Here is a 13762-nt window from a genome sequence, read left to right on the forward strand (position 1 = left end):
CAGTATTTCAGATTGTTGACACACTTACAGAGGCTGCTTTTGCCAGGTTTCCATCTTGGAAGGAGAATGGTAAATTACCCCAACAAGTAGTTCCATGCAACCGAGCCTAGGTCAGCTCTGATAATGGAGCAAGTTCAGACATCCTACATTGAACTGCGTTCTGTAACATTGACGTACCCTGAATAGCTGTGTCCCCCAGTTCCCTGTCTTTAAAATGGAATAAGAGCATTTCTCTCTCTCTCCTAAGAGTCTTATCGAAATAAATATGTTAAAGCTTGGGAGGCATGCAGATGCTGCAGTAAAGGCAGCCATTCAAGTATTTAAGATAGATATCTTTCCTGCAACCAATTACATTTTCTTCTACAATTCAAGTTTTACTCAGTGATTTGTTGCAAATGTCTTGTGATAAATGTTCCATGGCGTCTAACAGCTATTGTAAATTATTATATACAGCACACAGAAAATGCCACAATAGGGTATGTTTATTTAGTGTTATAAAGATGTTAATCACCCATGCTATGCTCTATAAGCCCTTACAACACAATTTACATTCTCATAAAAATATCTGTACAGCTATACTAACAGAACAGAACACTCAGCCCATCAAAAATAAATTAAAAATGCTCCCAACCAGGACCGAGTCCTATGGAAAAGCTACCATACCCATTTTCTCTTTGAAATACGCAGGTCATTTCAGACCACAAGCTATGCATCACTTCTGGACAACCCATCTGATCAAGATGATCAGATATAAATCTCAGTGTTGGAATCAACCCCTCTTTAACCTACGTTCAAGAATTAAATGCCATCAAACTTTAAAGCTCTTCACAGGCAAGCTTGTAGCTGGGCTGCTAAATTCAGTATTTTTCCAGAGTCTAAATTATTAGAATTTCAAACATAAATTATTAGATTGACAATATTTTCTTTGGGAACTGTGGGAAAATAAGTATATTACAGTGGATATTATTTCATAAATATTATATACATCATTTTATCTATGCAATACTTAACCATTATGGATGTAAACACAAATGAAGCTGATAGAAGAAATCCCATCACATATGAACATAAGACATACAAGGTATACAGCCTTCTCACTGAGATTAAGGTACTGCCCAGCTGTGTGGTTAACCCCAGCAATTGTCAAGGCTTTTGTACAGAGTTCATTTTAGGGGATGTTGGGGAGCCACCAGGAGCAAAGATGGAGATGTTGGAGCGAAGCTGAAAGAACTGATGGCGTCAGGGATAGAGCTGGAGAAGAGGACTAAATTGAAAAGGCTCTAGCCAGGGTTTTGGCAGTCACCAGTCAGTAGAACCACCAGAGCAGAGGAAGGTTGTGGCTCTCAGGAGCAATATGATATGGTCTCAGAGCATCATGTGAGCTGTGGCAGAACCAAGCAATGAGGATTCTAACGCTCTTGCTGCTTCACTATCCACACCAGGACCTGAGAAGTACACAACTAAACATGCCTTACACACTTACTAGCTGCATCTGCTACTCTGTTTCCAATTGCTTCTCAGTAAAGCACCTCTACCCCAGCGTATCCTGGTACACCCTTGGCTGCCTTCCCCCATTGGACTTCAGAAATGTCCAAATGAATTGCAAGAGGAAAAATCAGTGGGCCATGTTTGCATTAGCAAGACTAACACGAAAAAAACTGAATTCACAGAGCAAAACATTTGGTGCAGAGAACCTGATGTTCACAAATTCTAGCCTGGTGCTGAAAACTAAAACCCCATTAGAGGTCGGGGCACATCAGCGTGCTTCTGGAGTGCATCCTCTAATTTCATTTCAGCCAAAAGTAATCCAGTTCACGCACTCCCGAGACTGCTCCTTGATAAGAACTGAAGCATAGTATGTGGGGACAACCAGGAACTTCGCTTCTAAGAGCACTCCTGGTGTGAAGTAAAACTAAAATGCAGACGCACCAGACAGCACATGAGAAGAGATCAACTACAGCAAGATTGTTTGCCTCTCACATCTGGATGAAACTCAAGTTCACAAGAAAAGTGTAAAGCTCAAAGGAGGAAGAAAAAAAATCATGCAACCTGTTTAGTGTTTTACCTTTCTGCCCATGTCCTTAAGTAACGATGACTGAGTTAATAAATACTGCTTTTCTCTGAAGGAATTGGTTTTGAAACAATTTGATCTGTTCGCTGGTCAAAACAAAAGGTCATATAGGTAAGCAAATCCAAATGGACTTGCCCCTTTAACACAGTCTGCTGCCTTAAGAGTCAATTCCATATCTGTTGAACTGTGGGAAAAATATTTGGACAAAATACTTCAAATGTATATACCCATATGTACAGGTGTGCACACACATATACACACACCCCAGCAGACTTTAGAGAACTAATGAAAATTTATTAAAACTCATCTAAAGAAAAAAATCACGTCTGTCAAATTTCATGTGTGTAGGAAGGCTGGCCACATGTTTACAGCATATAAAATCCAGAAACAAAGAACTTCCAGTAAAATCCTTTAAATCATACTTTTAAAAGGAAATATTAAAAGCCAGATGATGTAGGCCTTTATTAAATAACTAGACTTACTGATCTCTGTGAGACTGTTTCTGTGACTATGGGCTGGTGACTCAAGCTAAAGTTTTGCAAGGGGGTCACAGTAGTCAGTCAGTCTGTTGTTTATAATATAATAAGGTGTTTATTCTGCTAGGTTTAAGCTTTTAATGTAGATAGTTATCATATAATTTAGGCTCTAATGTGGACTTGTTTGACTTGTTCCTGTGGGAAATAATTTTTTCCTTGTGTACATATATTTCATTAATACTTGTTGTTCCTAACATTATTAGATCATTTAACTGAAGATTTGTGCTAAATGCACTGCTTTCACCTGCATTTATTTAATAGTTCTTTATTTTCGCATTGTAGTTGTTACAGATCCCCATTCCTCTTGTGCAGCCAAGACTAACTTAATGCTGTTTTCAACTACATTCCTTTGAACATGAGTCAGTAGGTATGCACAACTGCACTCATAGAGCAAGTTTGGCCTCAGGTGTAGACGCTTCTCTCCTTTATCACACCAGGGCCTATCTCTTTTCAGAAAAATGTTAATGGAATATATAAATTAATGTCAGGAAAGTAATTCTATATCAACAGTTTTAGAGGGACCAGAAAGTCTTTCGACTACATTTGTAACTTGGAAAGGTCTCCTACCTTCAACTGTGTGAATCACAACCCATTAGCAAACGTCCAATTGAAATCGTATGTAAAAGGAGCTGGAAAACTTTGCAGAGTTCACCTCTAACCACAGATTATTTTAACCTGTTTTTTGTTCTGATGAAGAAATTTCCTGGTTACAGGGTTTGGACTGAACAATGAACACTTAGTTACACTAATAGTACCTGTTCTAGGAGTGTAATATTGTTACCTGACACACTTTAGAACTGAACATAGAGTGCTAAACTTCTTTGCCTTGCCTTTGTTGTATTACTAAGAATACTGGCTATTAAAGCCTTTCAGGCAGAATTTATAGCTTATCCTTTCATTAAAAAAAAAAAAAGTATGTTTTTAATGACAGATGTCGTTAGTTTGCTGCCACATTTGGAAGCTGAAAGTTTAAGAGGCTTCATGTGTTCTGTATTCCCTAAGTGACACAATGGGTCAATGCATAGGTTCATGTCTTTGTTGTAGATGTTCCAAAAATTCTATAGCCCATTGCTTCACAACAGCTCCAATACTCCTCATTTATTCTAGGTGGGTCACAACCTGGGCTTTTGGTACTATGCAACCTGGAGTCAAGTTCCCCGTTAATGACAGTGGTATCAAGAGTTGTTACTTATTTTACATTTGCATTTTTTCACATTCCATAGTCAAAGACACTTGCCTAAGAGAGTAAGTAGGAAGAAATCAGGCTGTGTCTGAAGATACTGTGATTCTGATAGCAGGAAGATAAAACTTAGATACAATTATTGATCAAATCTTAATAACATGTTGATACTCTAAGCAGTGACTCATGAAACAGAACACCAGTAGGCACATGCTGACTTCTACTGCCTGTAATACAACTGTAGTGTATCCCTGTCAGGCTGACACATGGCTGTAATAGTAAAACACCAGCATTACTAGCAGTAAGGAAGGCAAAGCCAGTAGAGTTTAAAGAATATCTTGGAGAACTGCCAAATAAAATGGATTTAACTCAATTCCTGAACATGGTTTCCCTCCAAATTTACCCCCCTAATACACCAGTACTGGAAACAGGAGGCAATTAAACCTAGGACTGAAGAAGATTTCATAAAGTAAAAATAATATGAGTAAGAATCAGTAAGACCTAATACAATTTCACATATATATTTGCTCTTGTTTAAGGATTTCAGAATTCTATCTAAACTATAATGCATTAAATTTCACATCATCCTGAATTAGAAAAATATTGCCCCATTGAACAAACTCAGAAAGGAAAACAGATTTACCCAAGATGATTTTTCAGCTACCAGCAGAGCTATGCACAGAATTTAAAAGCCCTGATTGTCAATCCTCCCTTCTAATCAGTAGCCCACTGACACAAGTCCCTGACAGATAAACTGAATCCACTTCATATTCAAAACAAAACCCAAAATATTTAAATATATAAACAAGCAGACCATCTTAAAAGTAAAGAAAGTACAACTACCCAAATTTCAAAATATTTTGACCAATTCTAACCTGTCTCTTTATCCTTTGGATCAGTTAACAGCAACACTTTGCAAGTAGGATTATTTCGGTAGAGAGGGACAAAACACACGCAGGAGTCTTCAAGTTTAACCTAAAAAACAAACAAGCCCTGTAGCTGTTTGTACTGCACAGCTCACAAGAAGTATTTCATGTATTAGATGCACTTATGACATGTTTTACTAACATGCATGGTATAAGCTTAGCACAACACCCTCTCAATCCTGAACTTCAAGGCACTGAAACATACTTAATATTCTAATATTATCAGTAAGTAATGTTAATTTAAAAGAAATTAAGGTACCGAAGTTAGTGAAGACCTTAATGCTGACTGACTATGATTAGTACATAACCTGGCTTTGAACACTGTTATATGCAGACAAATGGTGTTATGAAAGACCAGACACATCAAATAAAAACAAATACAACTTGCACTTCTTACAGCATCGTCCAGCTGAGTACTTGTGGTGTTTTGCAAACAATGAATTAAGCCTCAGGGTACAGGGAGTATCAAAGCATTAGGGCAGTGCCTGGGCAGTTTATCTGTGAGGCACAGGGAGGGTAGATAATTGGCACAAGGTGGTTATGTTGAAGGCAAAGCTAAAATCAAAATGCAGCTCTCAAGCTCTCAGTCTTAGACTAAACTTCTAAATGATGTGACACATAAACACAAAATTACTGTGCTCAAACAGCTCTATGCATAGAGATGACGATTTCCATACGAATATTGCAAATGCTTTCATGTAAGTTTAGGTACAGGCAAAGAGCATGCATAATTTAGCACAGTATGTACTGTACTTTCAAAAATCTGGTCCATTGTGTATGTGTGGGTGTGCCTCTCTCTCTAATTGCACCCATTTGTCAGTTTGCTGTGAAACTCAAATCAGTCATGTGATACATTTAATATTTCTTGGTGCATGGAAGGAGTAGTATGAATATGGATTATTCAAGATAACAACTTTAAGGTGAAACCAGTGTTCACTAGTTTATGAGCGCCAGAATCCTGGGATCATCTATTCAAACACTGGACTCCAGGAAGAAAACTGAAAACTGCCTGAAATCTGTATTTGTGAACTTCCCGAAATCTCAGTATGTTCTGGGAATTCAGTCGTTCTTTGCATGCTTCATATATAACAGCATCTATGTCATTATGGCACCTGTGAGCATTACTATAATGAAAAGGCCAGCACTATTTCCAATACTGCTATGACTGTTATTTTGTTTCATAAGGTAATGTGCACTTTCACAGGTGCTAACATCATCAGCATGAGCCAAGCATAGCTTTCTGTGTACGAAACGCTTCCAATGCCTTCCATCCTGACTTGCAATAATCCTTGCTATTTGTGTACTGAATGCTTGACCAAAGACCATGCCATACCAAAAAGAAGCTCTGTGCCCCCAGCAAGTGGGCTGACAGCCACTTAACGCTTGCTAAATAATTATTCATGGTTGCCAGTCCTGCCACTTGAAACCTGCTTTCAGATGCACAGAGAAAAAAAAAACGCCTGGTAACTGCAGCCATTATTCAAACACCAAAATCCTCATTCTTCAGGTTGTAGGTCTATAATAGAGATTGTTAGCTGAGAAGTTCACTGGGGATGGGAGCTTTACCTTATTACATTTAATTCATTTTTAATTACAAAATATCAACATTCTTTGAACTATTTATTATAGAGTATAAGGAAAAAACAACACAGCAAGAACATTACCATTACTTATGCCCTTGACTAGCTGTCTGACTGCAGATTAGATTAGACCTGAATTAAATGAATGCAAAGAGAAATGTGTTGCTATGAGACTCAAATCAGTCATGTGATGTATTTAAGGTCTGATGACAAGCCACAAAATCAAGACAGTTCTGAATCAAAAGGCAGAAGTCCACCTTTAACCGATCTCACTGTGTCTAGCTATTGCAGGAATACACACAGCACTGCTTGGGATTTTAACTTACCCTCCCTTCTAACGGAACAGCAAATGAGCCTCTAAAAGTACAACCAGGCATGAAAGGCTGAGGTAAGGACACAGAAGCCCTAAACTGGGGGACCTTTGCATTTTCAGGTTTGTTTGTATTTAACCCTACATGGTCCACTAGAGGGCATTAAAAGAGTATTTAAAGCTAGTTACATTCACGGCTCAAAGATGACGCTACCCATCTGAAACAGTGTTTCTCTGGAAACTACTGCATATTATTTTCCTAAATGGTAGAAAAGCCACGGTATTCCAAACATTTGTTTCAACCAGTCCAATTACTGGTTTGATAGTACAATAACAGTTAGTCCAGCGTACCTTTTATGATCTACAAAATGCCCAGAATGAAAGGTTTCATAGGTTGACTGAGGTCAGAATTTTTAATAGGCCTGCTCAGTCATCTCCAGTGCATTCCCCCCCAGGTGGCTCAGGAATGGACCCTAAAGCATTGGCACCTACAGTATTTATACCATCTATCAATCACATCTGATAAGAATTCCTTTGGGAGAACCCATATTCAAAATTATCACTATAAGTATTGGAAAGAATGGAAACAAAAGATAGACTATATCACAATACCTGTGTAAACTGCACAGTAGAGGCAGAATACAGAGCTGTGCCATGGTATAAACATCTATCAAATTCACTTTTGATTCAGTCCTATAAGGAGGCAGGTCAAGATGCAAAGTTCAACTAAGTACTTCAGACCCTCATCCACACTCAGAGTGTTTCAGACTTGTATTTTAAGCTTCTCTCTCATTTGCAGCATGGAAACTATTTGAAATAATGCAGTATTTGCTGATTTTAAGATATTTGTAATCCGGCCACACCAGTTTACCCCTATTCACAGACAGACTATGAGCACAACCAACAAACTAGTTTGCAAGTATCTAACTCGCAGTATGAAAAACATCAGCCTACTACCTCTTCTCCTCCACGGATCAAAAAAACATCAGGAGTGGATGACGATTTCTTCAAGAGTTTTTCATAGTATGTTTCAGCATCTACTTGCAGAACCTCTTGATCTCCTGCTAACGTATCTACCAAGTAAAGGCAACCTGTAGTTAAAATAAAACACAAGACATTTTTACTGTTTAAATGAACTAAGAAACACGAGTTTTAAAACCTCTGTTTCCCCAGCAGCTGCTTGGTGTAGCTGGGCCCTTATTGTTCCCGTTAGAGCCTTTTGTATAATCCTAGTCTAAAATAGTAAAGCTGGTAAAAACCTATCTATATGTTATGTACCTCTTGACATGCAATTTTACAAAGTAGAACCATGACAGCATCAAATCACATTTGTCTCCTTTGAATGCAACAAGCACAGTCTCAAATTTCTCTAGGTGTAAGTAAATTGCTTTAAAGCTGTAAGAGCAAAAAAACTTCTGCAAAACACAACCTGAGTTTTAGTACTGTCCAAAAATATAACAGGAAAGGAATTCCAAAGCTTCCACTCTTTCTTGGAAGACTGCCCCTTTATGGATCAGTCCATGATCTGTTGTATATCACTAGTTTTCTCTTTCTCTTTTTTCAGTAACTTCAATTGGGCACTTTCACAAATGAAATAATGTCAAAAAATATTAAAATATTTACCTACATAAGAGTTCCCAAAATAGTAACCATCATCTTTTATGCAACATAACTTTTAATCCATGTGACTCAATGCTGAAGGGTATTCATGCAAGGTATTTGTTAATTGCATGCAAACAAAGACTACATACATCTGATGCCTGTTACCTAAATGCAAATTCCAACTCGGTGCTCATGAGGAACCAAGCAACCTCTTTCCGATATAACAACCCAGACTGATTGGTGGCTCATCACTAGCTCAAGATAAAGAACATAGAAGAAATGGGTTAGCAGTCCAAATAGTATTCTGCCAGTCTTCTGTCATAGGAAGGAAACTGTTTCAATTTAAGGGGCTTTCAATCAACAAGCTACACCTGCAACTCTTGTAAGCCCCAAAACTGAAGACAAATTCTTCTACCACAGCACTGTAGTTGGAATCTTATGTCTGAATCCTCCATTTTTAATCATGGTTTGCTCTCACATGGCAGCTCTTGTGACCCAAGTTTCATGTGAAATAACTGCACTGATAGTAAGTGCAAAGTAAATGGCTGAGACAATGAACAGTCTTACGAGGGCCATTGCAACAACTGTCTGTATTAAGATTCAGAAACTATGAATCATAAAAGTACCATATTGAAAATGATACCTTTCCATGTAAAAGTAGGAGCACAGGATTTTCAGTACCAGGTCAGACTATTCACCCACCATCCCACCACCCTCCCTCTGGCAGTGTTCAGTATCTGATCCCTCAGCAAAAGGGTAAGAAACTACAACCGATAATTCACCACCACCCAGCACCGCCTAAAAATGCTTTAAACACTATTTTCCTGCACTTTGCAGGCAATCAGCTTACATCCTGAGGCTTGACAGCAAAGCTATGTAGTCAGAATGCTGAACAGAAGCTACTCTGTAAATGGTTTTCATAGTATGTTTGTATGTGACAAAATGGGAGAGAAAACAGCATTGCAACACTGGCAAGTTGAGTCACATTATAAAATCCCAGCCAGTACTTAGCAGTGGCAGTTTTCTTCTGCAGCAGCCTTCCCCAGTGTACTGTGTAACACCATCAAGCAAAGAAGCCATATAAGGGAAAGAAACTAAAGATTATTGTTAAAAACTTTAGTAATTTACTGAAGTAAATCTACTAGTAAATTAATTCTTTGCAAAAGAGCAGCATGTAAGACTTAAGTTTAGCATAAAGAAAAATATTGGCCATGCTAATAAATACTATTCATGAGATGCTGCTTACAAGGCTACATCCTACCATTGTTAAGCCAAAGCAACTTAATAAGCACAATCATGTTTTCTCCTCACTGAACAAAATAACTAGCACCTTCAAAGTTACCCTAACTTTCTGGTACATAATATGCTTGTATTCTAAGGTAATAGTAACCATTTGAAGGATGAAATAATGTCACAGATTAAATAATGAGGCATTAGAGAAAATTTCTGATCAACTTTCCATTAATACAGCTTTCCACGGAAGTAATTTTTTTCTCTAAAAAACGCTTTTAGACTTCCAGTTAACTTGTCTTTCCTGTGTAATACTCTGAAAACGCCCAAGTGAGTTAGGAGCACATATTCCAATAAAGGGGAAATCCAAAAATTTTTCATGACAAATCTGTCTCGGCTTCTGTATGGCGGGTGGCGGGGGGAGAGAGACAGCGAGGTTCCTTTAGGGACAATATGGAGCAGAAGTCTAACTTCAGGTACCCTGGAGTGTCGTCAAGAAGTCAGTTGTGCTAAGGCTGGCTCTTGTGAACATGCCCCCAAAACTTGTGCACACATGCACATACCACTAATATTGTTCAGCTACCATAGGCAGGAGAAAAATCACTAGTTTGAAATTTTTTTTACATTAACTAATATGTTTCCCAGCTTTCCACGGTACAAAGTGAAGAAATTATGTTTGCCCTCCTGTATATGTCCCTTTTTATGCTTTTTTTTAATACAGAAACAAAAAAAACCCTCGACAAAGTCTAACTGTAACTATTGTTATTAGGCATTTGACTACAGCGATAATTATTGCTGGCTAACAGGATGTTATAAAGGTTCCAAAATCAAATGCAAAATAATTTGTTAACTTTGCTTTAAAAAATGCAGCGCTCTTCTCCTGTGAGTGCTTCAGTCTGAGGCCCCTATCAGCATCTTGGGATACGAAAATTGCAAAGTTCCAAGGACAGCCTTTTAACCTAATTTGAATTACAGGATTTCATTTGAATTTCATCTTACCTAGCAGCAACAAAAGAGCACATTGTGGCAGCCAATCTGCTAGACACCCAGCGACCACTTCTTTCAAACAGGCGATGTACACAAAGGGTTACCATCTGGGGGAGGGAGGGAGCGAGGAAGGGGGGAGAAGGGGGGCAGGAGGGGTGAGTCATAAAAAGGGGGCCTCTTGCTGCAGCCACAGAGGAGGGACCATAAACCATAAAGAGAGTAAATTTAGAACGGGAGGCCTACTGCATTAGAGGGATTCCTGACATTTGCGCTGAAGTGGCTGACATCTTAAATAGCCAAAGCTGGTAAACAAGGTCAAGACATCATCTAGGCGGATTCTACGGCAGCAGTGACAATGAAGGGTTTACAGACAGGTACCAGACTTTGTCTTTTACAGGGCACCGGCATTCAGGGCAAAGGAGGAGGAAGTGTATGCAATTCCACTGGAAAAAACTTATCTAGAGATAAATAAATGAGAAATCTGAAGGGGCATATTTCCATTTCAAGCATACAGAATAGATTTTAAAGCAAAAACTTAACACTGCTTCTGCTTCTCCTCTCTTTTGTTTCCATGGAGCAGTCTGGGCCACATTCTCAAGCGAGGATGTGTAAGTGCATCTCCTCTCACTCTAGTGATCTGTCATCAGTTTGCACTAAGAATCTGATTTTTTAAGTGAAAAGCTACGGCTAAAACCAGCTGTACAAACAAGCATATACAAGCTATACAAACTGCCCATACAACTCAGTCATCTTTATGGGATCCTACCCTCCAGCACCTATAGGTACCTCAGCCTAAAACATCACGCAGCTCTGCCAATAAGGCATAAACCAAGGCCCCTGTTTCAGTTCTGATCCTTAAACTCAGCTTTTTCTAAACCGACTGCTATTCCACCTCTGATTTTCTCCAGAAGAGAGAGCTGAATTTTATGGTGGTTTCATGAAGTGCACAAATATCCTTCTTGAGAGGTAAAAGTCAAAGTTCACTTCACTGATGATCCAAAAAGATCAATATGCGGGAATCCAGATAGATCTGATTAACATGCTTATGTTCTGCATCAGGTAGATAAATAACAAATGCAATCACAAAATAGAAGACAATATTCTACCTTAAACTAGAAATTAATTTTTGTAGATTAAAGACAGACCCCCATCATTACAGATTCAGCAAGAATTTCATTCCGTCAGTTAAAGTAAGCAGGAAATATTTTTCCATGGGCAAAAGAATTTATTCTCAACACAACAGAAAACACATGGTGCACACACTTGTATGTGAAATTCCACAAGTGAAACTACAGACTGCTGTAACGTCCGAAGGTAAATGACATGCTTCAATCTAACCAGATATTCTGAAGATTCTTTTTGATGATCCTTCTATATCCTCTGCAACTAAACCCTGTGCCATAATAGAAATAATTTAACTAGAATACAGATAACCACAGACTTATCTCATAAATATAATGCTACGGCAATTCAAATCACCGTTACATCCCTCAAGCTCTCTTTCACTAGACTAGTCATTTTAGTACCTATGTTAGTTTTACTATTTTACCATTATCTAACAAATCAGTTACAACTTGGAACAATCAACTGTGTCTCTTTGTAAAGATGTTTTAAATACTCATTTAAGTGTTTTAAATACTCATTTAAGTTTCAAATTAGTAAGTACTGCCAATATACTTAAGTCCTTTTTGACCATGAACCCAATACACAATTTATTAAACAAGAGGTATTTGCTTTCATTGTTAAGAATTTTCTATTCCTGCATTCATGTGTAGCTTATTCATACTGTTTGCTTAAGCCAGCAAAGTTGGTGATGCAGTTTTTTGAGACTCGACACACCACTGGGTCGATTAAGATGCATTGAGGTATTGCTGGTACTCCCAGGAAAGACTTACTTGTTGAAAAGCCCATTTCAGAGATTTGTAAGGGCATTTAGGATGCAGCCAGATTGTAAAGCAAAATACATCAACCTCACCGTAGATGAAGCATGAAAAGTGTTATGTCTGAAGTGAATTAATCATTTATCCTACAACTACTTTTTCCTGTTCTACAAACACAGAGAATGATACTACATGCATCCATTAAGAACTGCGTGTTTACAGAAGAGCCATCAGTCACCACAGGATCTGTATCTGGACTGTGCGCCTTTGTACATTTGTGCAAATTTGTGCATAATTTTACATGTAAAAATACAAAAAATACTTGAGTCTGATTTTTAGTGGTGCAGAAACAAGACAGATAAAAAGAACTTAATATTTCTAACTTTCAAGTTTCATTATTTTTTATTCAGTTTTGCCATTTCTAATGCTTGCAATAGCAGTACTGGTTTTATTTATTGGCTTTATTTTCATGCCAATATATTTCACAATTAAAAAAAACAAAACCAAACTTCAGCAGGTTTTAAGTGTTTCTGAGAGTATTATGAGGTTTTTTTGTCCAAGAAGTATTTTCCCTTTTTTTTTTTTAATCAAAAATCACTTTGCAATATGAGACAAACGTGCACCAACACAAAATGACAGTATATCATGTCAATATTTAGGAGGGAGTGTTCTTGTAATTAAACCAGGCAACTGAAACCAGAACTCCTAAGATTTATTCTTAACACAGGTGTGTTTTTGTGGCCCCCAACAAATCACTTCATCTTCTGTCTGGTTTCTTATCAGTTAAGTGTATGTCTTATCTACCACTTCAAAAGGGTGTGACGTTTTCCTTATCAGTGCCTCTGAAGTCACAACATAAAAAGACAAAGTAGTCATACAACATAAATCGTTCTCTGTTTGCCTGTGGACTGTCACTGCTACACCATGGCAGCACAACCATGACAGTGTCTAGGATCTAAAGATAACTTTTTTTTGCCGTTCTAAATCATGCACGTATAACAAAAGTGCTTTCCATTACTCTCTCACAGGAGTGGGAGCTCTGTGTTAAACAGCAGTGCTTAACATCAGCCCTTCTCCTTTCCTTCCAATGAGCTTGAACAACTCCATGCATGTGGTTATCATTAGACAACCATATTTGTTTAACCTTTTAAAGGAAGGAAGAGGTCTTTGGCACGTTCCCGGGAGTACATGCAGAACCTGACTCTCATATCCTGAATTTAATTGAGCAACTACATGTCAAAACCCCAAGTTCTAGTGTAAGTGAAACTTCAATATCATAACAATGTGTGGTGGCAATGGAGCTAGTGGGCAAACGCCGCGGTGTGATATCTGTCCAACATGGTAAGGCAGCTCTTATCCACATGCTGTATATCATTAATAAAAACAATGTTCTTCCCCACTGCATTGCTTTTCACCATTACTAATAGAGCAATCACTCTTGGAACATAAAGGATGAAATA

General features: G+C 38.1%; 1 protein-coding gene across 1 annotated transcript in view; it reads right to left on the reverse strand.

Annotated features, from left to right (window-relative positions):
- The window catches only part of LOC127020744 (protein FAM169B-like), a 33045-nt gene extending 20691 nt beyond the window's left edge, over positions 1-12354 (reverse strand). Inside the window, exons 1-3 of the mRNA XM_050903525.1 lie at positions 12318-12354; positions 7561-7694; positions 4663-4762 (exon numbers count right to left, since the gene is read on the reverse strand). Of these exons, the coding sequence (XP_050759482.1) occupies positions 4663-4762; positions 7561-7694; positions 12318-12354 (271 nt within the window). The remainder of the gene's footprint in view (positions 1-4662; positions 4763-7560; positions 7695-12317) is intronic.
- Between the last annotated feature and the right edge of the window lie 1408 nt (positions 12355-13762).

The sequence above is a fragment of the Gymnogyps californianus genome, chromosome 11, assembly GCF_018139145.2.
Source record: "Gymnogyps californianus isolate 813 chromosome 11, ASM1813914v2, whole genome shotgun sequence".
Taxonomy (NCBI): Eukaryota; Metazoa; Chordata; class Aves; order Accipitriformes; family Cathartidae; genus Gymnogyps; species Gymnogyps californianus.